Source organism: Zonotrichia albicollis, chromosome 1 (genome assembly GCF_047830755.1).
Source record: "Zonotrichia albicollis isolate bZonAlb1 chromosome 1, bZonAlb1.hap1, whole genome shotgun sequence".
In the NCBI taxonomy this organism is placed as follows: domain Eukaryota; kingdom Metazoa; phylum Chordata; class Aves; order Passeriformes; family Passerellidae; genus Zonotrichia; species Zonotrichia albicollis.
Window position 1 is genome coordinate 103,243,383 of NC_133819.1, and position 23,529 is coordinate 103,266,911.

The following is a 23,529-nucleotide window of genomic DNA, read 5'->3' on the forward strand; positions in this document are numbered from 1 at the left end:
ATTTCTATGCCTCTTCAATACCACCCATACATTTCTACTGGCTGCTTTAAAACAGAAAAGCATTTGCCAGTCAGGGTTCAATGTATCTGGCCTCCTGTGGTGGGCTGACGCTGCCTGGAAACCAGGTGCCTAACAAAGTCATCCTATCACTCCCTCAGCTGGGCAAGTGTTGCAGACATCTTTTCATGAAAATCCTTTCCTTAGGACTTTTTCCTCCTGAGAAGCTGAGAGTCCTCAGGAACAAAATGTAAACATTGGTTATCTGCTGCTGTGAGATGCAACAGGTGGATCTGTGATTGGCCTCATGTGGTTGTTTCTAATTAATGGCCAATCACAGCCCAGCTGGCTCAGACAGAGAGTCTGGGACAGCTGCCTTTGTTATCATTCTTTCATTTTCTATTCTTAACTTAGCTAGCTTTATGAGGAGAACCTTTTCTTCTATTCCTTTCGTATAGATTTAATGTACTACACATCATAAAATAATAAATCAAGCCTTCTGAAATAAGGAGTCAGATCTACGTCTCTTCCCTCATCCTAAGATCCCTGCGAACACCGTCACAGGCAAGGGAGAAAAAATATAACAAAAAAACTGTGGGTTGAAATAAGGACAGGGAGAGATCACTCACCAACTCCTGCCATGGGCAAAATAGACTTGAAATTGGGAAATTAATTTAATTTATTTTCAATTAAATCAAAGTAGGATGAGGAAAAATAAAAATTAAATCTTAAAACACCTCCTCACCCACATCCTTCCCTTTTTCCCAAGCTTAACTTTACTCCTATTTCTCCACCTGCTCCTCACCAGAGCACAGTCTATGCCCCTCACTCCTCCTGAGGGGGAAGACTCCCCACATTCTTTCTCTGCTCACATGTGAGTCCTTCCCATGGGGTGCAGTTCTTCCCAAACTGCTCCAGCACAGTCTCTTCCATGGGGTGCAATCCTTCAGGCACAGACAGCTCCAGTGTGGATCCTCCATGGAGTCACAAGCTGGGCCAGCAAAGTTATTCCAGCCTGGGCTCCTCTTCTCATGGGTCCACAGGTCCTGGCAGGAGCCTCCTCCTGCATGAATTTTCCAGGTGGTCACAGCCTCCCTGAGGCATCCACCTTTTCCAAAATGGTCCCCTCCATGGGCTGCAGGAGGATGGGCCTCCATGGGCTGAAGGGACACAGCTGCCTCACCACGGTCTCCATGCAGGCTGCAGGGGAATCTCTGCTCCAGGGCCTGGAGTACCTTGCCTCTCTCCTTCTCCACTGGCTCTGGTGTCTGCAGGGTTGTTGCCCTCACATATTCCTCTGCAATCTGCTCTTGGGCAGTACCTTCCCCCTTTCTTAGCCACGTTACCCCAGAGTCACTACCACCATCACTGACAGACTCACCAGTGTTAGACTTGTGTTGGAGCCAGCTGGCATTGGGTCTGTAGGCCACCAGGGAAGCTTCTGGCAGCTTCTCAAAGAAGCCACCCCTGCAGCCCCCCCACTACCAAAGCCTTGCCATGGAAACCCAATGCATCTCTGAACGGCAAACATCATCTGATCCCTCTCTGGGTTTGTTTTCCTTCAGTCCACATCCATTTGCCAAACGTGTCCAGTGACTGACCATCTGCTTCACCTCAGAGCTGAAGGGAGGCTACAGCCCTGTCCACCTCTGTTCCCAGCCAGTCCCCAAAGCCAAATCCCTGCTGCATTACCAGTTTTGGCACCCTTACCAGTGTGATTATTCAGCACGTGGTTTCCTTCCACACACATCCTGCACACATCTTCCTGTGGAATTAAACTCAGGCCTGCATAGCTGCTCCAGTATCTGCAATACCTGAAGCCAGAGAATGCTGTCCTACTGGTCCTGCTATCTGTAGGCTTCTTTGGAGTTAGCCAGTCTCTTTGTAGTCACAGGCCCCTTGCTCTCCATCAGATCCCAGCCCAGTCATCTTTCAGAGACAACAAAAACCTCTAATGTCTAAGTTTCAACTACAGTTTCTTTAATATTTTGCTACATCCTTTTCTCTCTTATAGATAAGAAAGAGTATTTCCATCCCTCCCTCACTCACAGACTGCAATATTAATTACAATCTCTTCCAACTATCTACTTTTGTCAAAGACATAGCCAAAGATCACAAGCAACAGTGAAGTTGCTTATGATCTTTGGGTATGTCTTTGACAAAAGTACAAAATCAAGCAAGCATTGATGGCCAAAACCACTTTATCATCCTACCAAAGTGATGTGCCTGGCCAGAGATAAGTGAGACTGAAGAGCAGCTAATTATGTGTTGTAGCTAATTCTAGCAAAGATTCACTTTGCCAGAGATACTGATATATCCATGCATGTAATATTATATAAAACCAAAGTCTTTCCCAGAGCATTTCCAAGATAATTGGCATTATTCTGCTATCATCACTAGGGCTCCAATCCCAAGCTCTTCATGCTGGGTTGATGGCATGGAGAATCACAGCAGCAGCCTTAAGAATCACAGAATCATAGAAAGGGACCTTAAAGATCATCTACCTCCAGCCCACCTACCCTGCAGGGATATCTTTCAATACACCAGGTCACTCAGTGCTCCATGCAGCCTGGCCTTGAACACTTTCAGAGATTGGGCATCCACAGTTCTGGGCAACCTGGTCCAGCGCCTCACCACCTGCACAGCAGGAAACTTCCTCCTAATATCTAATCCAAACCTACTGTCTTTTTGTTTGAATCCATTCATCCTTGTCCTGCCACTTACATGTGATACAATGTCCCTCTCCATCTTTCTTGTAGGTACTGGAAGGTCACAATTAGATCACCCTGAAGCCTTCCCTTCCCTTCCCTTCCCTTCCCTTCCCTTCCCTTCCCTTCCCTTCCCTTCCCTTCCCTTCCCTTCCCTTCCCTTCCCTTCCCTTCCCTTCCCTTCCCTTCCCTTCCCTTCCCTTCCCTTCCCTTCCCTTCCCTTCCCTTCCCTTCCCTTCCCTTCCCTTCCCTCCTCCTCTCTCTCTGAACAATTCTAGTCCTCTCAGCCTTTTGTTGTACTAGAGATGCTCCTTCCCTCTCATCATCTTGGTGGCCTCCTCTGGACTCTCTCCAACACATCCATGTCTTTCCTGTGCTGGATGCAGCCCTGCAAGTGGAGTCTCACAAGAGCAGAGGGGCACAATCCCTTCCCGTGCCCTGCTGGCCATGCTGCCTTTGATGCAGCCCAGGACGTGTTTGACCTTTTGGGCTGCAGGCTGGCACTGACAGCTCCTGCCCAGCCTCTCATCCAGCAGAATCCTCAGCTCCCTCTCAGCAGGGCTGCTCTCAATCTGCTCACGCCCCAGCTGGAGTGATACCCATTGCCCCAACAAAGTATTCCACGTGTCTGCTGCACATTTTCTCTTCCAGCACTTACAAATCCTCCTGCTCTTCCACAACCTGCCAACTCTTTTGTCTATGAAGCTGGCACAGGAATATAAAGAGATCCTGATTTATGAGAAAGGGGGCTGTGGAGGGAAAGGGACAACAGAGCTGTTCTTCAGGAATAAAATTAACTCTACAGCCAACCTACCTCTGCTTCACACTTTTTAGAGCTCACCTACTCTGGTAAAAAAAAAAAAAAAATACCAACCAAACAAAAACCAATCCAAAACCCAAACCTATAATCCAATTCCACTGTTTATGCTTAATCACTGCATGTGACTATACAAAGAGCAAGCTAACCACAGTGCTATGCCACCATGAGCGTGGACAGCAAAGATAACAGCCTTTGATTGTTGCTAATACTATTTAGAAACTGCTTCCCCACATCAAATTTCCAGCTAATTCTCTGTGTCTGTTCTTACACCTTTCCTTCCCCTTTGCACACAAGTTATCAAATTCAGAACAGCAGCTGAGCTGCCAAGAGAAATGGAGGATTTTAAATTGAAATCAAAGAGCAGAATCTCAATCAATTTCTTATGCCCTTCTCAGCATGTGGTAAGGGCGGCTGTGGAGAGAGAATTGCTTAGCCTGGTGAAAAGGAAGAAAGAACCTGGTGTTTATTTGCATTCCTTCAGCTCAAATTGTGGCTTTTGGGGGCACTGGCTATTCATTTAAGATGCTCAGCTCCATGTTTTGAGCTGCCTCTACAGTTCCAAGTAGGAGCATGGTGTCTATAAAACCAGCTGCAAATAAGGTGGTATCAATCTGGCTGGCTAATAAGATGAGAGGATGAAAGGAGAAAGAAGAGGAGCACCTTTAAAGGGTCACACACACACAAATCTCCTTTGGACCAGCAGCACATGCCAATGAATGAGCAAAAATCCCTCCCACTGGATTGCATGGGGGACCCAACACTACAAAGGCTGAGGATGTCCTTAATGAGACTTGCTCATGCTTCACACTACAGTGAAGCAGCTTTTGAGTTTTTGAGTTCTGCACAAACCATCCAGAAGCAGTCCAGCCTTTGGGGGACCTACCTCACTGTCAAACAAGGCACTGATTAAGTCACAGGAAACAACTTTGCATCAAGAAAACTGACTGAACAACTTTGCGTCAATAAAAGTGACTCAAGACTGAACCCGAGGCAAGAAACAGAAGCCCTGGCGGTACCTGACCCAGGTGCCCACCAAAGCAAGCTCCACGACAAACCCAAGCCCACCGAGCCCCTGCGCAAGCGCACGGACGGCATTTCCCTGGGCAATAGCACCACCTGGTGACTCCAGGGACTCGGGAGCAGGAACTGGCTCCGCTCGGCCACGCTGGGACTGGAGCGCAGCAGGAAGGGACACTGACTCTGCCCGAGTGAGCTGGGAGCCAAAAGCCTGGGGAACGAGGGAAAGAGGACAGCAGGATGGGCTTGCAAGCACTAGAAAGGTGATGCAGACTGAGAGGGAAAGAAGAGTGCCCGGGCACCTTCCCTTGGAATCACAGGCATCTCCCACTGCTGGGACCGCCTTGAGGAGCCCGGTGTGGCAATGGGTAGTGTGAAGGTGGCAAGGGCAGCTTCAAATGAATGCCCCATCCCACAATTAATTTATTGTACTAATGAATAAAGAAAGGAAAAACCCCACAAAACCCATAAAAACCCCACCCAAACCTGCACAGTATCAACAATGACGTATGCAGCAGAGGGGAAATTTTTGGGTTAATTTTTAAGAGACCATAGTTGTGGGACTTGATGGAGCCACTATCTTCCACACAAGAATCACACTTCTATTTGCCTTTTACTGAGCACTGGATCAGAGGATCCTCCTGACCATGGCATAACACAGACCAGATGACAAACCCACTAAACCCACCCTGAGAGGTGCCTTGTAAGTGGCAAGAAAGTGTGTTACAGAATCATAGAATTACAGAATGGTTTAGGATGACAAGGACCTTAAACATCACCTATTTCCATCCCCCTTGCCATGGACAGGGACACCTTCCACTAGATCAAGTTGCTCAAAGCCCCATCCAGCCTGGTCCTGCACACTCGCAGGGATGCAGCTTCCATCCGGGACCTCAAACCAAGTCTGAGGTGCTCTCCTACCACCCTGGCTCACCCTAATCACATCTCCCTGCTGCCAGCTTGCTGATTTCCCATCTGAGCTCCACCACAGACACTTCAGAACGACTTCTCCAATGTTCACCTTTTCATTTTGCAGGTGAGGATGAGAAATGGGCCCTGGTTTACCATGGGTCACATTCCCAACACCAACAAAACAGGAACTAAAAGCAAACTTCACAGATCACTCCAGCAGATTAAGCCTCAAACAGGGAGGAGCTAAATAAAGGTAAAATAAATTAAAACTGCAGGTACTGCTTCAATGCAGTACCTGCAGTTTTAATTTAATTTATACAATACAATTTTATTGATAGTAATACCTGGATTTTGGCAATTCCAATGGTCAGAGTTAATTTTCTAGACAAATTTGGGACACTTTTTAACATCTGCATGCTGCCATCCCTTTCCTACCTGCTCTATCTCAAAACACACATGGAGTCACAAAAATCCACTTGATGTACTACTCCTCCTGCAGAGCAATTCCTATTTAAAGATACAGTAAAAAATGTGTGAATAGTATCTACTTAGAAATGCTCATAATTGTCCCTGAAGTTGAAAAATTAGGTAAGGGAAGCAACATACAAGTCACTGTACCTCACATTGTCAGTGATAATGAGTATTGATTGCAGGGGTTTTATCTCCATTGGCCATATGCACACACACCAGCATAACAATTTGGTTAAATATCTTTCATCACCATTGTGCAATGCAGTGATCACAGAAACTAAATTTAGTTTTCAGACAACATGCATAAATAACCTGAGGTTTTCACAGTTAAGTAAACACATTAAGCAACAGCATCCTGACAAATGTTGTTTTCAAGTACAATTTGCCAGCAAAAAATGGGATAAAAAATTCTGTGTAGTTCTTTCCAAACCAAATTCTTTTCCTAAATGAACCTTCCCCACATATACTGTAACAGCTGCAACTTTCAAAATACTGGTATGATGAGGAGATAATCTTTGACTTGAATTGCTGTTTGACACAAGTTGTTGTTCATACTCTAACACCCTACCTCTTTTCATTGTCAAATTCTATCATCAGGGGTCATGACTTAGAAATATAGGCTTGTCAGTGTCACCTAGTAAATACAAAAACAAAATAATTTATATTCCTGTCTCAACATAGAAGATATCAAAAATCTTCCAACCAGTCTGAAATTGATAATCCAATCCAAACACTATAATTTCACACTGCAGATTGCCAACAAGCATCAAGTAATTTTCTTTTATTAAATGAAGGCAGTGGCTCTTACACAAGCAACAATATGCCCATCAACCACAGCATTTGACAAAATGGTTCTTGTGTTCAGCTTGCTATTTCACTAGTATAAAAATTGTTCAGCAATTGTCTGGAAAAACTGGAAAAGGGCTCAATTACCTTCAAATTTGTCCAACCAAGCTCAATAAGTGCTATTCAATTCAATGTTCAGACTTACTCATCCCACTTTGTAACTGTCCCACCTGCAACTTGTTACTGCATTTCATAGCAGAGAGGAAGAAAAAAGCCACTTAAATTATGAGTTCCAACTGAAACACTGGTTGAAAACTTCAGTCCTGGAGACAAGAAAGCCCAATCCCTTCTCCCTTGCAGCAACAGGCAAGAGAGAGGAAGGAGGCAGTTTCAGGGGCAGCTATAAAAACTCACATTTCCTCTAACAAACAGGAACCAGCCTCATGGCCATGGAGCTTTGCTCCAAATTAGCAGAGCCCTGGTACTGGGTATGTCACCTACCAACAACCAGAAGCAAATATCTCCTCCACTGGTCTCTACTGGCCAAAGGCAGCTGGACACCATCAGCCTGGAGTGGGTCAGGAAACACCACAAGGGTGGGACGGGAACTAAGGATTTCATACCTGGATTTATTGCCAGAAACTCTGCTTCTGATCATCAGCTCCTTTTAGCTGATACAACAACCTGCAAAATCAGCAGCCTCTGGTGACCATCTAAGGTGAGAGCTGGTCTCCTTTATCAGCAGCCTAAAGGCTGCCCAGATGCTATGGCACCCTCTTTATGCAAGCTGCTTTTACAATTTGCCAGTCTTTGGAAAGCAGCCTCCATCAACCTTCCAGACACAATAAAACAAGTTTCTTCTGTAGGAGGTATCAGGAGAAGGGGACAAGTTGAGTGTTTCTGAAATTTGCCATTATTTGTTATTTCCAATTAACTGCAAATGACAAGTAGATACTATGCATCCATGTGGACATTTGGTAGCAACATGAAGGAGAGGCCTAAAATCCTTGAAACTGGAGGTTTTCATTTCCTGAATTTATGTGCAGGATGGGAAATGGACAAACAAAAGTTTGCCTAAACCTAAATCTGAGCTAAGAAATGTTTTACCCAACTGTTAGGTTTAAACTAAACTCAATTAGTAGTGATTTCATATTCATTCCACCTGCTGTCTGGATGTAGTTTTCCCTAAGACAGCAAACATCACCACTTATTTTAAACAGCATCATATAAAGACCCACCTGGTGCTTTCCCCTCTATCACTCATGCAAGCAAACAGAAGAGATAACAGAAGGCACGGTATAATAAATCCCAGGGCTGTTTTTTTATCTGTGGATTTACTCTGTGCTGCTATGAAGTTACTAAACCTAAAGCTATCTGCACCAAACAGGCTCACAAATGGGAGAAATTATCAGTGCAAGGCTGTAGCCCTTAAGCAGTTGACTTCTTGAATGTGTTCACCTCCTGTTGATTTCATCAGGAATGAAACTTCTAAAAGCTGGTAACACTAGAGCCATGAAATTCAACTTTTTAGGGAAAGGTCCTTAAGGAAAACCAGGTTTTATTGCTCTTACTGTTAAGGCACCCTCTTCTCTCCATCACAAAAATAACTAGGAAACCAGTATTTAACTTACAACTGACCTGCAAAAGGAAGTTTTTATTCACCTGGCCATTTTTTCTCATCTTCACTCAAAATCTGGGAACCAGAAATAGTCAAAAGTGTATAGACTTTGCAAATCTCAACTGAAATCACGCTGGGAACATTTCAAATGGAATGCTGAGCCATGGGGGTCAGTACATTTAAGGACATCTCCTCAAAGGACAAAGGGGTAGAAGAGTGCATTTCATCTTTCTCTCAAAAGTAGGAAAAGTCACACAGAAGGTGCTGAGGAGTCACCCTCAAGACAGACTGTCTGGATACTAAACACTTCCAGTGTCACATCCTGAGTGTTTGGTACTATGTGGAACTACCTCCAAAGTTCCCATAGATCCCAGACACGGCAGAACAACAGGCACAGGGATTGAGGAAGAGATATCCACTGGCCAATGAGATCCCACCAAAGCTTCCCTGTGTCACATCTGTGACAGTGGTTTTGACTGGTTGAGAGATATAGCTGAAATTAAAGCAATGCAAGCAACAATTCTGCAGGCTCCACTGGCCAAAAGTGTTTTGAAACACAAATGAAACAGCACTAAGACAAAGTCAGGGGTTTAAAATCATTTAAAAGGAAACTGAAGGCTAAAACCAAGGGAGAGGTTGGCAGGGTTTTTTCACCCCATGTTATTATTTCTACTACCTTTTCTTGGTTTGCTCTGTCTAGCTTTCTGTTTTGTTATCCTCAGCTTCTCTTTCCATTCCTCCTGACTTTACTCCTCTGTGTTCCTCAATCCCTCTCACCAGTCGTCCTACAATGTTCCCACATGTTTTACCTTGGTCTCACAGTTTCAGACTCCTCCTCCTCCATTATTCTCTGTTCCTCCAAATCTCCTCCATGCCTACTTCTACACCCCTTTTTCTACTGATCTGCACATCCTTGCAAGTGTTCAAGGCCCTGAGCAATGCTGTCTGCAGGAACGTGTCCCTGCCATGGCAGGGAGGGCTGGAATGAGATGATCTTAAAGGTCCCTTCCAACCCAAACCATTCTTTGGTCATAAACTATTCCTGAAGAACTTTTTTAGGCTGCAGGGCTACCACTCTCCTTCAGACAATCTCTGTAAATTTGGATTTATGGTGTCAAAGGCTGGCTTTCTCTCTGCTATTTTCCACACCAGCCTAAGGGAGAAGACAAACCTGGCCACAAGATAGGTAGATCTCAGCTATTCTGTCTGGCTTTAATGTCAAATGGCAGGAATCACTCATGAGCTGTATAATCTCAAATACTTAATTTACCTAAACATTTTATCCTATTCTCCACACATCAGTCATTCAGCTGTGCATTAAAGCATGTCCTGAGCTTTAAGCACGAGATTCAATTTAGCCCATGCAGCAAAGGCTGAAGGATGCACCCTGACACTCTGCTGAAGGGGGATTACCCTAATGCTCAGAATCAAACATATACTAAAGGATGCTACTCAGATTAGCATTTCAGTAACATAATCTCAAATCAAATTTATGTTATTTGGTTTTATCCAACTGCCATTTTTGTCACATAAAACATGCTCCAGCTGTCTGATGAATGCCCTGGCATTCAAGTGCACTCTGCAGGAAAAAAAAATACACAAAAATATCCAAGGCAGAAAAAAACCCACATCAATTTAAGACAGAACGATCGATTCTGAAGATTATTCCCATAAACTACACTCTGCTGCTGGAGTCATAACACTTGAAGACAAAGTTTAATTCCCTCACTGACATTTAACAAAACCAAGACAAAAACAAAGTTTAGCTTTCCTTGAATTTTCCACAAGAGCAATAACATTCAAAAAAGAAAACTGCTGGTGTAAGGGATAATGTAGCAAAAAACTCTAATGTTTGTAGCACATTCAGAAAATTAATATCCAAAAAGGAAGCTTGTCTACACAGTATTGGAAAGGTTGAAGTCAGCATGGACTATGCACCATGAATAACTTCTGGCCTAAAAGTGGTTGGAGGTTTCCTGTTCATATCAGCTTTAAGAAGAGATATTTCAAGTGTTGCTATTATGATTCTTAAAATAGGCACTTAAATACTTATATTTAGTATGCAAAGGAAAAGGAAAAAAAAGAAGAGAAGATAATGGGCTTCCTATTCACGAAAGAACATACTCCCTTTCTCATTTCCTAAACCCCTCCAGGAATTAATCAGCTGCGAGATTCATCCACCAAAGTGGAAGTGCACCCTTACAGGCTTATAGTGGTGAGAATCAGTCAGTGAGAGGTTCACTATTTTGTGGTTTGAGGTTTTTTTATTAACAGAGATGGCCTAAAGCAAACAAAATTAGTATTTGCTTCCATGGATAGTAGAAGATGCTCAAAATTAAAACTGTGACTGTACATTTACCAACACCTCAATATCTCAGTTGTAATATTCTTCTAAATCCTAAACTATTGACCATAGTGATAACATATTTTTGCCCCCTTAAACCAAGCATCTAAAAATTGAAGTCTCAAGAGTCAAGCTGAACCTTGGTGTGACACCAGACCACATTCAAAGAAACACTCTTTTCAATCAGTCTTTAGCAAGTCTGGTGATTCCCAGTACGGCCTCTCTCTGCAGGCACACACCAGATGCTGACCTAAGGATTCTTTCTTGCCACTGAATTCCCTCAGAGGAAGAAATGGGTACATCTGGAGAATTGACACAGCAGCAGTACTGGAGATGAGTTATCAGTTACCAACTACAAGCATAAGATAGAGAAGGTTAAAGCTATTCCAGTTGTATCCCAGAGGTCATCAGTGAGCCTGGAAAGAGATGCAAGTGACTTCAGACATGTTCTGTTACCCAGAAGCACAGCTTTGCTCATGAACCATGAGATCCTATCAACACTTAAGTTTTGTTTGCTGCAGAATTAAATGGGCCCCAAATTTAATTTCTTTTTCAGAATTAAACCCACTTTAGTAATCTCTTGTAACTCATTTTGGCTCCATATACAAGTTTTAAAGGGAAGGAGAATCTGCTTCAGAGAGCCCCTAACTGTAGGTGAATTCCTGCAAGAGCCTGATATTTATAATTTACAGTTTATTATAGTGCCCTGCAGGGACTACAGTCCCCTGAGGGGTCCAACCAGGACACCCAGTGACGTCTGCAGCATCCTGTCACTCTGCTGACAAAGGAGGAAACAATAACTCAGGGACACTAAGTATTTAGTGGCTGGATTTCATGCACATGCACTTCCACATGTTGCCCAAATAAGAACATACTCTGGCCAAAACAAAAAGTGAAAAACCATAACTTCTCTACCCTCGCCTGCAGAAAATATAAAACCCATGCACTAACCAGCATTTCTGTTTAAAAATATCCCAGCGAAAATAAAAAGCGTTTGTTCCACTGCCTGTTGTTCGGCTTTCAGCACAGCCCTGCAAGGCCAGAGACTGTAAATCAACCACTGGCATGTGCTTATACAAGGCTCTGCTCCCAGCTGGCCTCCCATCCACCTCCGCTGGCAGCTTCCTAAAGCTTGGATTTGTCCTTTGGCAGTGGTGCTCAAAACAGCGAGCATTCATGGAAAGGGTGTACAAGATGTTTCAGAAGAAAACTGAAATGTGTCCCTTTCCTGGCATCCTACAAACTGAGATGGAAGTTTAAAAATTTCCTTTCACCTTGACCTTGACACCACTACCCAGCCTCTACAAGGTATGTAGTGAGAAGAAAAACAACTCTGTAAGAATAAAAACATCTTTTATTTTGGTTTACTTTGGAAGCACGTGTCCCATGGCAGCTCCAAACACCTTCTGCAGAGTTAAATTCACATCAGCTGCCCTTGGCCTACAGTCAGGAGGTGGTGGGGGATATGACAATGAGCAAAGCACTGCAGGCTTCCTCTGCCCTCTCTAAAAAGCACGGGATGATCCAACTCATTGGCACGATGACCTAACCCATAGGTGTGATGAGCACTGGATGGAGGTAAGACTTGCAGGTAGCTTGTGAGTAGACCAACTCTACCCAGCTTCCAACATCCTTTCCCAACCCTCTTGGATGGCACCTCTAACCATCTGTTGGGCACTCGGCTGGCCCCAGAAACACTCAAGAAAAATATGAGCAGAGGAAGCTCCAGACCTCTTGATGGAGAGCACAGCTCCAAAACCAGCCCCAGTCCCGTCTCAGTTGTTCTAATGGCCTGGAGAGGCTCTGGATGGCCTTGGGGCAGTCCACGCTCCAAAGGACGAAAGGAGTCTTCTGGTTTTTCAGTTCTTCAGAGTTGTTTATTAATTCTTATCTACAATATTTTCTCCCGGCCCGACAGAGGTCCGCACAGCAAGCCAGCCATGAGCACACTGACTGTCCTCGGGGCGGTCGCTTATCTTTATACCAAAAACTACGTGTAAGATATTTACCTTTTCTCCCCAGTACCTTCCACCCTTATTGACAAGTGCACATTCAGTAAGAACCAATCTCAAAGTGCCACCATCACCATCGAAGATGGATGACAACAAGAAGAAGAAGGACAGGACACGCCCTAATTCCTCCATCTTGTCTCCTAGAACCCCCCTGTACCAAGATTCCAAAACCTGTGTTTTCACACTATAATTAATCTATCCCTTCACCACTTATCCCCATGTGATCCTTCCATCCTCATACAGGTGTTATGTCCTGTGCAGGATCAAAGTCTAGCCACCAAACACTTCTGGCAACGTTCCAGGACTTCCGAGCCCCCCAAGGGTTGTCTCGGTGACTCTGCGCATCAGGAATGATGTGCTGAGTTCCCACAAGCCCCCACATCAGTGGAGGCTGGCGAGACACCAGAGTTGACAAGAAACTCCTTGCCCTAGTGTCCTGGTTTGAAAAGGAAGTGAGTTTTTTTGGGATGCTGTGCAGTTTTCTGAGGCAGCACCTGAACTGTGGTGAAGGTGGGGTCAACAGCAGCCTGCTCAAGTGGAAGGTGACCCTGCCCATGGCTGCAGGGTTCGAACCAGATGGTCTTAAAGGTCCCTTCCAACTCAAACCATTTTATCATTCTTTAACAGTGCGAACCTGCTAACGCAGTTCACTTCAAAGTGTTCACTTCAATGTACCCCTCTCCCTTCCTCTCGAAACCTCAGCGCAGGAAATGGAAAAAAAGAAAAAAGTGTCTGTCCTGATCTTATCTGGAGAGAGATGTGGCCAGGAAATCCATGACTAATAGCAGTCCTGGGAGGGTCTAGCAGCCCTGATGACTGGACAAGTGCCATCTGCAAGAAGGAGCAGCAGGGAGGCAAAAGAGCAAGAGCAGCAGAGTTATGGCTCCAACCTCCCTGTAAATGCTTCTCTCAACAAGCAATTAGCTTGAGAAATTTTAGACAGAATAGGTCAAGAACAGGTCTCTCCAGCCTGTACGTGCACTTGCAGTCTGCAGCACCCACACTGCACCCAGCACAGACACAGCCCAGCACAAGTAAAATGCACCAGCACTGTATAATTTGTGTAATTTATAAACACCACCAGAGGCAAAAGCCCTGCAGACTCAAAGGCTTTTGCCCATGGGCAGCTGAACTGCACTGTAACTGCAGCACATCCTACCAATAAATCAAATTATCACCTTAGAAACAAGTCCTACCATCAACCAGAGTTTCAGAAAACACACTTTAAATGCAAATTAAAAATGGCCTTTTAATATGGCTTGACTTAAGCTAGCTAAAAGGAACCACCTGATGGAAATGAGAGGGTTTTTCTTTTCCCTGTGTATTGTTTGCATGCAAAGTTTCTGCCTCCTTCACATAGTCTCAGCATTACTTCACTGAGCAGGGCTAAAACTGCACTCAACTATGTTTAAAAATTGAGTTTATCACCATTCGACTTCCTTATTTTGGCAGAAAGAAAGAAAGAATGTGGGGTTTTTTTTCTCCAGAACTACTGTAAACCAAGAAGTTTCCCAATTTTTTTGGCCAGAAATCAAAAAGAGCATGGGGCTGGGGAAATCTAAATATAAAGAGAATTTGAAAAACAGTAGAACTACAGCCTGCATATGATATCTGGGTGACAGTCACTGCATGGACTCATTCAACAGGCGAGTTACAAGCATGGGATGGGAGCTCAGAGATGGTTATCAGCAAATGGGAGCCCATGAAGTGCAGCAACAAGCACCAACCACAGGGTGCTCTTTTGCTACCCAGGAGATGATTAGTAACAAGCTTCCCCTTTGAGGCTTTGCTGCTACTGAAACTAAAATCTGCTTCAAATTCCTCCTCCTGCTTCTTCAGAAATCCAGTTTGGTTAGGAAACGAAAGAAGAGTGTGGCCTCCACAATCACCTTTTCCTAGAAGGATGTTCCAGTCTGCTCTTCTAAGCAATCCCACACAACACCCTTGGAAGAAATTAGTAAAGAAAAAAGTTTTCTAGATACATTAGGAAAGCAATAGGGCCAAGATCAACATGAAATCCTGAATTCCAAATTATGAGAAATTGTTTACCTACATATTTAATGGATATATTGCAAAAAAATCTGATTGCAGCCATTTAAATGTCTTACGAAATAATATGAAAAGGCTGCTTTAGACTTCTGAAGACACTTTTTTATTGATACAAGAGAACAGGTCTTTCTTGCTTGGTACATAACTGGATTTTTATGCAATATTGACAAACACAATAAAAACAAAATCACCAGTCTCAGTCTCTTTTAGTATCTTGTATGCTTCTTTTGACTGGCAAAGCAGGGCAACAGAACATGGAAGTGCTGTGTGCTCACATTAAGTGCATATTTCAGAGTATTCTTCACCAAAGAAGAATACAAAGAAAAAACATTTCCCAAGAAAATCAGGTAAATGCAGTTCAGCTAACCACGTCTGTCTTTCAGTTCTCCATGGACTTAAAATCACTGTCCAGTTTCACCTGTAATTTGATGCTTCACTACAATGCAAAAACATAACTGGCTAGGAAAGAGATACAGATCAAAGGGCTCCTTTGATGGAAAGCCTGAAATGATGGACACTTCAAAACAGTGACTTCACAAGACAGACAGCCATGTGGCCACGACTCAAAAATTTCTCTCACGATAGAGCTACTTGTTTACATAATAAAATAGAATGAATGAGTAGGTAACGATGAACCATTAGCATGGGAGAAAGAATTGCTTGGCAGTCTCTGTTCTTCTCTCAGACAAGACACTTTTGTGGACAAAATTACAGAAGGCACACATTTACTTCATCAGTACATTCTTCCTCTTTTCACAACCCCCTTTGTTTGCTCTGCTCTCTGTTTTAGGCTACAACAGTGCAGATGTTGATGCACTCGTGGCTTCTGCACTGTGCAGCATTGCTGTCTCCAGCAGGATGCTCACCTTTCCACTGAGGCCACCTTTCACACACCTGGTGAGAAGAAAGCTCCTTAAGTGGTCCAGCCCAGCCAGGGGTGATGCTATTCTGTTTTTAACAGCAGCTTTCCTGTTTGTGCTGGGACATGCAGGCCATAAAAGCATTGACTATGACAAACATTTTAGACACAAACGAAAAGATTCCCAGCGATCTGTGTATACATCTGTATCACAGTGTAATTTCCACAGAGGAAATGTCACTCCTTTTACAAATGCAGGCTCACCAGCTTCAGACAGCATTTTCATGCCAGCAAGCGACTCCTTGGGAGCAAGAAAACAGAGGCACAAATGGAAGGGTGAAGAAACAAAGTGGGCATATGTTTGTTTCCTCTGTGAAACAAAGTGGAAGACGTGGGCACTATGTTCAGGAAAAACTTTCTACAGGAAAAGCAGTTAAGCCCTGGGACATAACCCCAGGGAGAAGAATGTGTGCTTTTAAAGACAGAGGAAACAAACATATGTCAGGAATAAGAAGGGCTTTAGGGACAAGCAATGACCTCTGAGCCTCTTCCAATCCTACCTCCTTTGGTCCTGTGATACACAGTCACAACACAAAAATGTAATAAACAAAAACAGAAGGAAAGGAGTAATGGAGGTCACTTTAGACGGTAGTCAGCAAACCACCTCCCAAAGCCTGAAGAGTTGTCAAAGTTTCCTCAGGAAGTGACAAAGACAAGAAACTTTGCCTTAGTCGTAAACCTGGCAATCTCTTCTGCGGCTGCCACACACAATTATGTCAGGATTTGGCAGGGAGCTGTAAATCCCTCCTCCAGCCCACATAAAGAAAATGTTGGGAGCTAGGCACAGGGCACTAGGCAGCCACAGACAGATTAGGAAAGCTGGCAGCTGCACAGCCAGCCACATTTCAGCACTGAAGCACGGCTCAGGAACACAGCAGCTCCCCAACACTCCTCCCTCCTCCAGCCCCTCAACAAGGTGCCCACATGGAAACATCATGCAAGTCAAAGGAGAGCTACACTTCATTTCACTACACACACTGAGCTGCAGCTAAAACCTGCTCAGACCCAGAAGCATGCGGCATCCAACACAAGGACAACTGCTGGGAACAAATAAACTGGGATTGGGAGAGCAGGAGGAGTTGGGGGTAACAGGACAGGACTTGGAGCAGACCTCAAGCATTTGCACTCAGGAAGATGAACACCTCTCACATGCAGATACCTCAGTGCCCAGCAGCAGTAATTTACTGGAGGAAGTAGTTAAGGAGCAGGCTTGAGGACACTTGCATGGCAACATACTAAAGAGAGCTGTTCAACTGCACCTCCGTGGCTCCTACACCCGAGGCTGCGAGGCACCGGACAATTAGATAGGCATCCTGCTCCTCCTCGCCCACTGGCAAGCTGGAACCATCCCTTCTCAGAGAGCTCTGCAATCAACAAAGCCTTCCTTCCAAACTGACTCCCTCCCACCCTCCTGCTGCCCCAGACTTCCCCTTTGCCCTTCCCTCGCTTGTGTCTCCTCCAACAGCAACAAATCCCACAACCATCATCTTGTACTGCACTACTCCTGCCTGCTCCAAATCGCTCCTGTGACACCCACAGAGAGTTTTAAAAACTCCAAGATACTCTGGAGGAAAAAGAAATTAAATGCAGACACTCAAATCCTGTTTTGCTAGGTTAATGCTGAAAACTAGAGGCCAGGCTCCCTCTTGGCAATGTGGGGTCACATCCAGGAGCCAATAACCTACTCCACATCTTTAGAGCAATGGCTCCAGGCCACTCACTGGCCCTGGAGAACTGCACTGGCATGTAGGGCTGGCAGTGTGCACCAGAGCTCTGGTTTCTCTAGTCCTCTTCATCATATTCCCATCTAGACCCTCTATAGCCAAATGGGACTCCAGAGCTTGTGGAGAAGCTGGCTTTGCAAACATTGTACCAGCTGCAATTTGTTCCCACTGGGAAATTCTGAATAGGCAGAAACAGCCCAAGCCCAGGCCCTCTGCACAGCTTGAAGCCAAACTTGTCTGATCCAGAGGTGCAGTCTAGGGCTGTGTTCAGAAGTGGAGAGGGATATGGATTTACCAACCGATTTAATCCATATTTCTAACAAGGATAAGAACTTGTCTTGGGACTAGAACATGCCAGACTGATTATCAAGGGATCTGTGACATACAGTGCAGATTAACCAGGGTTTTTCAGGACCTACTGAAAAAAAAACAACTGTCAAGATTTCTTTTGGTAGATCTGAGAATGTATTTTGAGTTGCCATCTAGCTTTCAAGCACATCAGACAGTTATTGCCTCCATTTGTTCACACAGACAGGTATGGAGTTTCCCTGCTCTAGAAACGTCAACTTCTTAAGAGGATTCATCATCTGAAGGATTCCTCTCATTTGGGAAAATAGTGTCAATCCCCACAGTAAATGAGATGTCTGTGATCAGAAGTAGGAGGTTTTCTACAACTATACCCTCTTAAAACAGAAGGAACATATCACTAATTACTAAGTGACTATAACTACAGACACATCTCCCTAAGTGCTACCACTGCCACCCCATCATTTTAATGAATCTACACAGTAATTGCATACTCTTAGTAACACAGAGCTGCACTATAGGTTTCTTTTCCTGTCTTAAAAAAAAAAAAAAACCAACAAAAAAACCCCAAGCAATTGCCTTACAAAATCTCCAGTAAGTTTTAATGTTACAAAACATCAATAAATTATGGACATGTGGAATCTCATACCACAAGACATTTCAGCTCTATAAAATTACAACATTTTCTGCTGGAGAAGAAAACAAGCAAAGACACATCCACATATTCTACCACAGACTCCTCATGTTTGTACAAACCACATTTATTTTTGTCACTATGCCATTTTAAAAGTTGAAGACAGGAATTCTGACCAAGAAAGGAGGGATGGTCACTGCCAAATACTTTGGGTTGAGCTCTCCAGAGCCCTGGCAGCACATCCTCGCAAGAACTACTCCAGGGCAAGATACCCACTCCTGCTGGGCTAAGTGTCAACACAAATCAGAGAGAACTGGAGCGTCTATTTCTGTTTGGTTTTCAAATGTTCAACTCACTTGGATGGCATGAAAGCAAATTCACTCTCAAAAGCCTTCATTCATGCACTTCTCTGAGTGCTTATGGAGATGTGGGCCTAAAAGCAGCCGAACTTGCAGCGGGTAATTTGAGATGTTTGACTTTTAGACAGTAACTTGTGTACTGGAGTAGTGATGCTCTGCTGGTTACTGTCAGGAGAGGTGGTTCTGCTCCGCGGCGGTGTTTGTGCCAACTTGGTGGGCACATTTTGCCGGGAAGCTCGCTCGGTGCCGGGCAGCGAGGGGCAGGCGCAGCCAAAGTGCCGAGCTAAGCACATTGCTGCTCCAGATGTGAAACGCACGCGTGAGTTCGCCAAAAAAGCGAAAGAAAAAAAAAAAAGGGAATGGCAAAAAAGGACGTTCCTGTAAGGAATCGAGTCAAAGAAGCGCTGCTGAATAAAGCCAGGCAAGGAGCTAAACAAAGCACCGAGCAGCACATCGGTGAGCCGGGAGCGAGCCCCCCGACGCAGCGTCCCGGGGCGGGCAGCGCTGCCGCTTCTCTCCGGGCGGCTCCCACCGCTGGAACGGGGCTCGGCACGGTCACCGCCGCCTGTGCCGAGCCCCCAGGGTGGGCAGCAAAGCCCCCTACCCCTGCCGGTACCTTCGGCGCTCTGGCACCAAAGGGAGACCTCGGCGGGGCCACGGCCGCCGGGGGATGGCTCTGTGCCGGCAGCCGCGCCGCCGGGGAGCGCTGGGGGAGACCCCGAAAGAGAGCCGCTCTCCGCCTCCCCCTACGCCCTTCTCCCTTTTACAAAGCTGAGAAACAAGACAAAAACAACCAGCCCCAAAGCCTCTACCCGCCCCGTGCGCGGCTGCCAAGTTTCGGCGTGCAGGAATTTTCTGCGGCCGAGCCCCCCTGCCCCGCCCGGACCTCCAGGCACGGCTCCCCGCGGGAAGCGGGACTGCCGGGCCGGGAGCGGGTCAGCCGGGCTGGGAATGGGACTGCCGGGCTAGGAAGGGGACTGCCGGGCCGGGAGCGGGACAGCCGGGCCGGGAGCGGGACAGCCGGGCTAGGAAGGGGACAGCCGGGCCGGGAACGGGACAGCCGGGCCGGGAGCGTTCCCCGGCTTAGCGACCAGCCCAGTTCCCACAGCCCCCACCTGCGAGGCGAGAGAGGAGGCAAAGAAAGGGGCAAGCGACCCCGTGGCCGCCCTTACTCACTCCAAGCAGACAGACTTTCAGCTCGCGTATCGCCATCATCTGCCCGCGGCCCGGCCGCTCCGCATCCCCGGCGCTCCGCACTGCCCCGCCGAGGCGGCCCAGCCCCGCCGGGGCCGCCCCCGCCGCCGGTCACATGCGCCCGGCCCCGCCTCGCTGCTGCCCCCCGCTCGCATCCCATCCCATCCCATCCCATCCCATCGCCGCCGGAGCCGCTCCGGGGCTGCCACCGCGCCCTGGGCTCAGCCTGGAGAGCGGGGACAGCACGGAATGGTTAGAGATAGGAGGGAGCTCTGGAGATCATCTGGTCCAACCCCCCTTCCAAGGCTGGATCGATCACCTGGAGCAGGTTACACAGGAGCGCATCCAGGTGGGGTTTGAATGTCTCCAGGGAGACATGGAGGTCCAGCGCTCTGCCACCCTCAGTGGGAAGTTCTTCCTCATGCAGAGGTGAAACTTCTTGTTTTTCAGTTTATGCTTATTGCTCCTCATCCTCACTGGGAACGACTTTAAAAGAGTCTGACACCATCCTCTTCGCACCCACCTTGAGATACTTACAGGTATTAATGAGATCCCCTTCAGTCTTTTCTGAGGCCCAGAGTCTCTCCTCATGAGAGAGATGCTCCAGACCCCTAATAATCTTTGTGTCCCTTCGCTGGACCCCCTCCTGGGGCTCCTTGTCTTTCTGGTACTGCGGGGTAAATATTTGCTGTTGTGAGAAAAACAGTCTGTGAGAGATGGCATTCTGCAGGGGGCTGTGCATATGCTTAGTCCTACACACCATGTGCTGGGCTAGGCACGGGATGGGGACAGCTCTGGTTGTGAACCATCTGAATCCATCTCCTTTTTCTTTTCTTTTTTAAGCTTTTCCTGCTATGTGCAGAAATAATTGAAAATAGTAACTCCATTTTTTACCCAATCCCGGTAATACACACCCAATGTGGATTAAAGTAGTCAGCCTCAGGTTAGTAGTAGGTTGCAGCCCACACATCTCATACCAAATTCAAGTTAAACTCATTAGCTTAAGGCTAGTCCTCTGAAATCAATGAAGAATAACCACTCTGCTCTTGGTATGCAAGGTGCTGGAATTTATGGAGAAGGATTGCACACAATAACCCTGGGAAGGCAGAAGAACATCATCCATCAGATATTTTAAATCAGAGCCTCTCTGTTTTGCTTGCAGTTTTATTTTGGCTTTTTTTTTTTTTTTTCCTGCACTAATTTATCAGGTAAAATTGCTAAAGGGAATTGAAGAAAATCTTGATTAGTCATTGTGAGATTACTGCCAGGTTATTAGATGCTTCCTGGCAATAAACTGTTGTGGCATTCATTATAACACTAATTAGTTCCACATGGAGCCCTGCACTCACACCAATAGGCTGGATTTTTTGTTTGCCCACTTCCAGAATCCCAAATCCTAGGCCAAGGAGATGCCTGGAGCACAGCAGTTGTTATCTCCATGGAGGAAAGCACGAAGTATTGCTAGCAGAGTATTAACAGCCTGTCAGGAGAGAGATTATCAAAAGAGAGAGATCAAAGGAGGGGCTCATCACAGAGATGTTTTTGATTTAATTAAGCTTTTTTTTTTAGGAGAATTTAGCAGAGAAACAAAACACAGCAGGTTTTTTGGACAACGAGTAAGGAATATTGCAAGGATTCTGACTCCTCATTGCCTTTCCACAAGAATGCATTATACAGTCAAGTATTTCAATAAGCACATGGATACACTCCCTGATGTAGAAAAACTACAGTTCACACTCAGGACATTCAGTTTAAAGCAGCCTCTAATTATTTTTCCAAATTTCAGACAATAATTAGTTCAACAAATTGACAGGAGATAAAATTTTTAAGGTTTTACACCATCCCACTGCATTCTTTTACAAAGAGTGTGTGGTTCAGGATCACCTTTCTATAGATTCTTTTGGGGGTTTTGTGATGTTTTTAAAAATTTCTGTATCTTTCATATATGCTATTAGTCATCAATCCCTTTCCTTTGGTCCAGATTGTGTAATTCTTGAAGTCTGGGATTTTTTTCATTACTGTGTATGTGAAACATTATGCCACCTGAATTAATTTCAGCAAGACTCGCTGGAATTACATTTTCATAGAATCATAGAATGGCTTATGTTGGAATGGCCCTGAAAGATCATCCAGTCCCAAGCCCCACTGACCATGGGCAGGGACACCTGTCCATTTTTCAGACAATAACACATCTCACTGACTTCAAAGCCATATTACTACATGTCCACTGGCTGTCTTGACTCAGTATCACCAAAATACGAAGCAGTGCCTGAGATATTTGCCCAGGAAAGCAAGTCAGATTCCTGTCTTTCATCCTACCTGGGGAAATTTCTCAAATACACACTGGTGTAGTGTGAGCTCTCACAAAAAGAAGTTACAGCCCAGACTCCAAAAGTTTCTTGTTGAATAGAACAAATAACTAATTAGCTACTTAGAAACAAGCAAATTGTTTAAAACAGTAGCACAAAGATGACCCACTGGAAATTGTTCAGGCTGAAACAGCAGAAGAGAGGTTGTTAAGGGCAACTTTATTATACAGTCAAAAAATCTAAAGAGCCAAACTAAAATTAACAACCAGAGGAAAAAGTAACATACTTGTTTAAACAAAGAGCCTATGAACAACAAAAACAACAAAAAAGGTATCCCCAAAAGTTTTGAGTATCCCCAGAATTAGGGAGATAAGAAGAGAGAAAAACAACAAACGTGTTCCAGAATTTAAAAAAGCTACTGATGCTCATTCTTCCAGGAACTGGCATAATCCTTGTGTTTGTCTGCATGCAAGACGCTGTGGTCAGGAAAACATTTTTGCAGAATTGGTCATGTTGCAGTGTTTTCAAATGGCTTATTAAAAATAAAGGAAAACAAATCTTTGCATCCCAGAAGCTTGCTTTCTTTTTTTTTTTTTTTTCTTCCTTTTGTAGCATTTTATTCAATGAATAATTGTAAGTTTTGAAGCAATGGTGTACCTCACTTCTTTCTAACCAGCTGTATTTTGGTTTGGGGAAGTACAAAGCCAAGTGGCTTTGGTTTTCAGCAGCCTTCCTCTGGAGCTTTCAAGTCATGGCAGGGTGTCCTCCAGTGGTCTGGAGCAGTGGCAGCTGGGGCTGCTGGTGCCCTTCTCTTTGCCCCTGCTCACACGTGTCTGCCCCAGTGTGGCTCATGCTGGTAGATTAGTCCCAAGTTTAAAAGTTTTCTATGACCTCAGTCTCCTCCTCTCTAGAAGTGGTGTAATGGTATTTTAAAAGCCTTTATTGGCAGGAAACTGGATGCTTTTGAGGTTCTGGCAGTGTTTGTAAGCTTATGAAGGCATCTACACTTCCTCCTCCTGCTTTCTTTCTCTGTGAGCGACGTAGGTAGAGAAAGATCCATCCAAGACCCTGATGTGTACCCAGATCCTGAAACTGCTGTTGTCTGTCCCAAACACTGATGAGTTACTTCCTTTCTCCCATGTTACTTCCCCTCTCGATTTCTTGGCAAGCATCTTTCTCACACAAAAATGTTATCCCCCCCTTCACTGGCGAATTCAATCCAGACCCTCCTACTGTGGGCTGCCATCCCAGCTCTTATTCCCAAGGCAGGGAACAGGAGGCAAGTTAACTCCCTGCTGCCCAGGAACAAATGCCTCCGCATCCCTTGGATGACACAAACTTGCAGCACAG

The 23,529-nt window shown here is 45.3% G+C and overlaps 1 protein-coding gene across 1 annotated transcript in view; it reads right to left on the reverse strand.

The window, feature by feature from the left end:
- Nucleotides 1–20,011, reverse strand: part of RAB31 (RAB31, member RAS oncogene family) — a 62,484-nt gene extending 42,473 nt beyond the window's left edge. Inside the window, exon 1 of the mRNA XM_074548483.1 lies at nt 19,853–20,011. Coding sequence (XP_074404584.1) covers nt 19,853–19,891 — 39 coding nt within the window. The 5' untranslated portion in view covers nt 19,892–20,011. The remainder of the gene's footprint in view (nt 1–19,852) is intronic.
- Between the last annotated feature and the right edge of the window lie 3,518 nt (nt 20,012–23,529).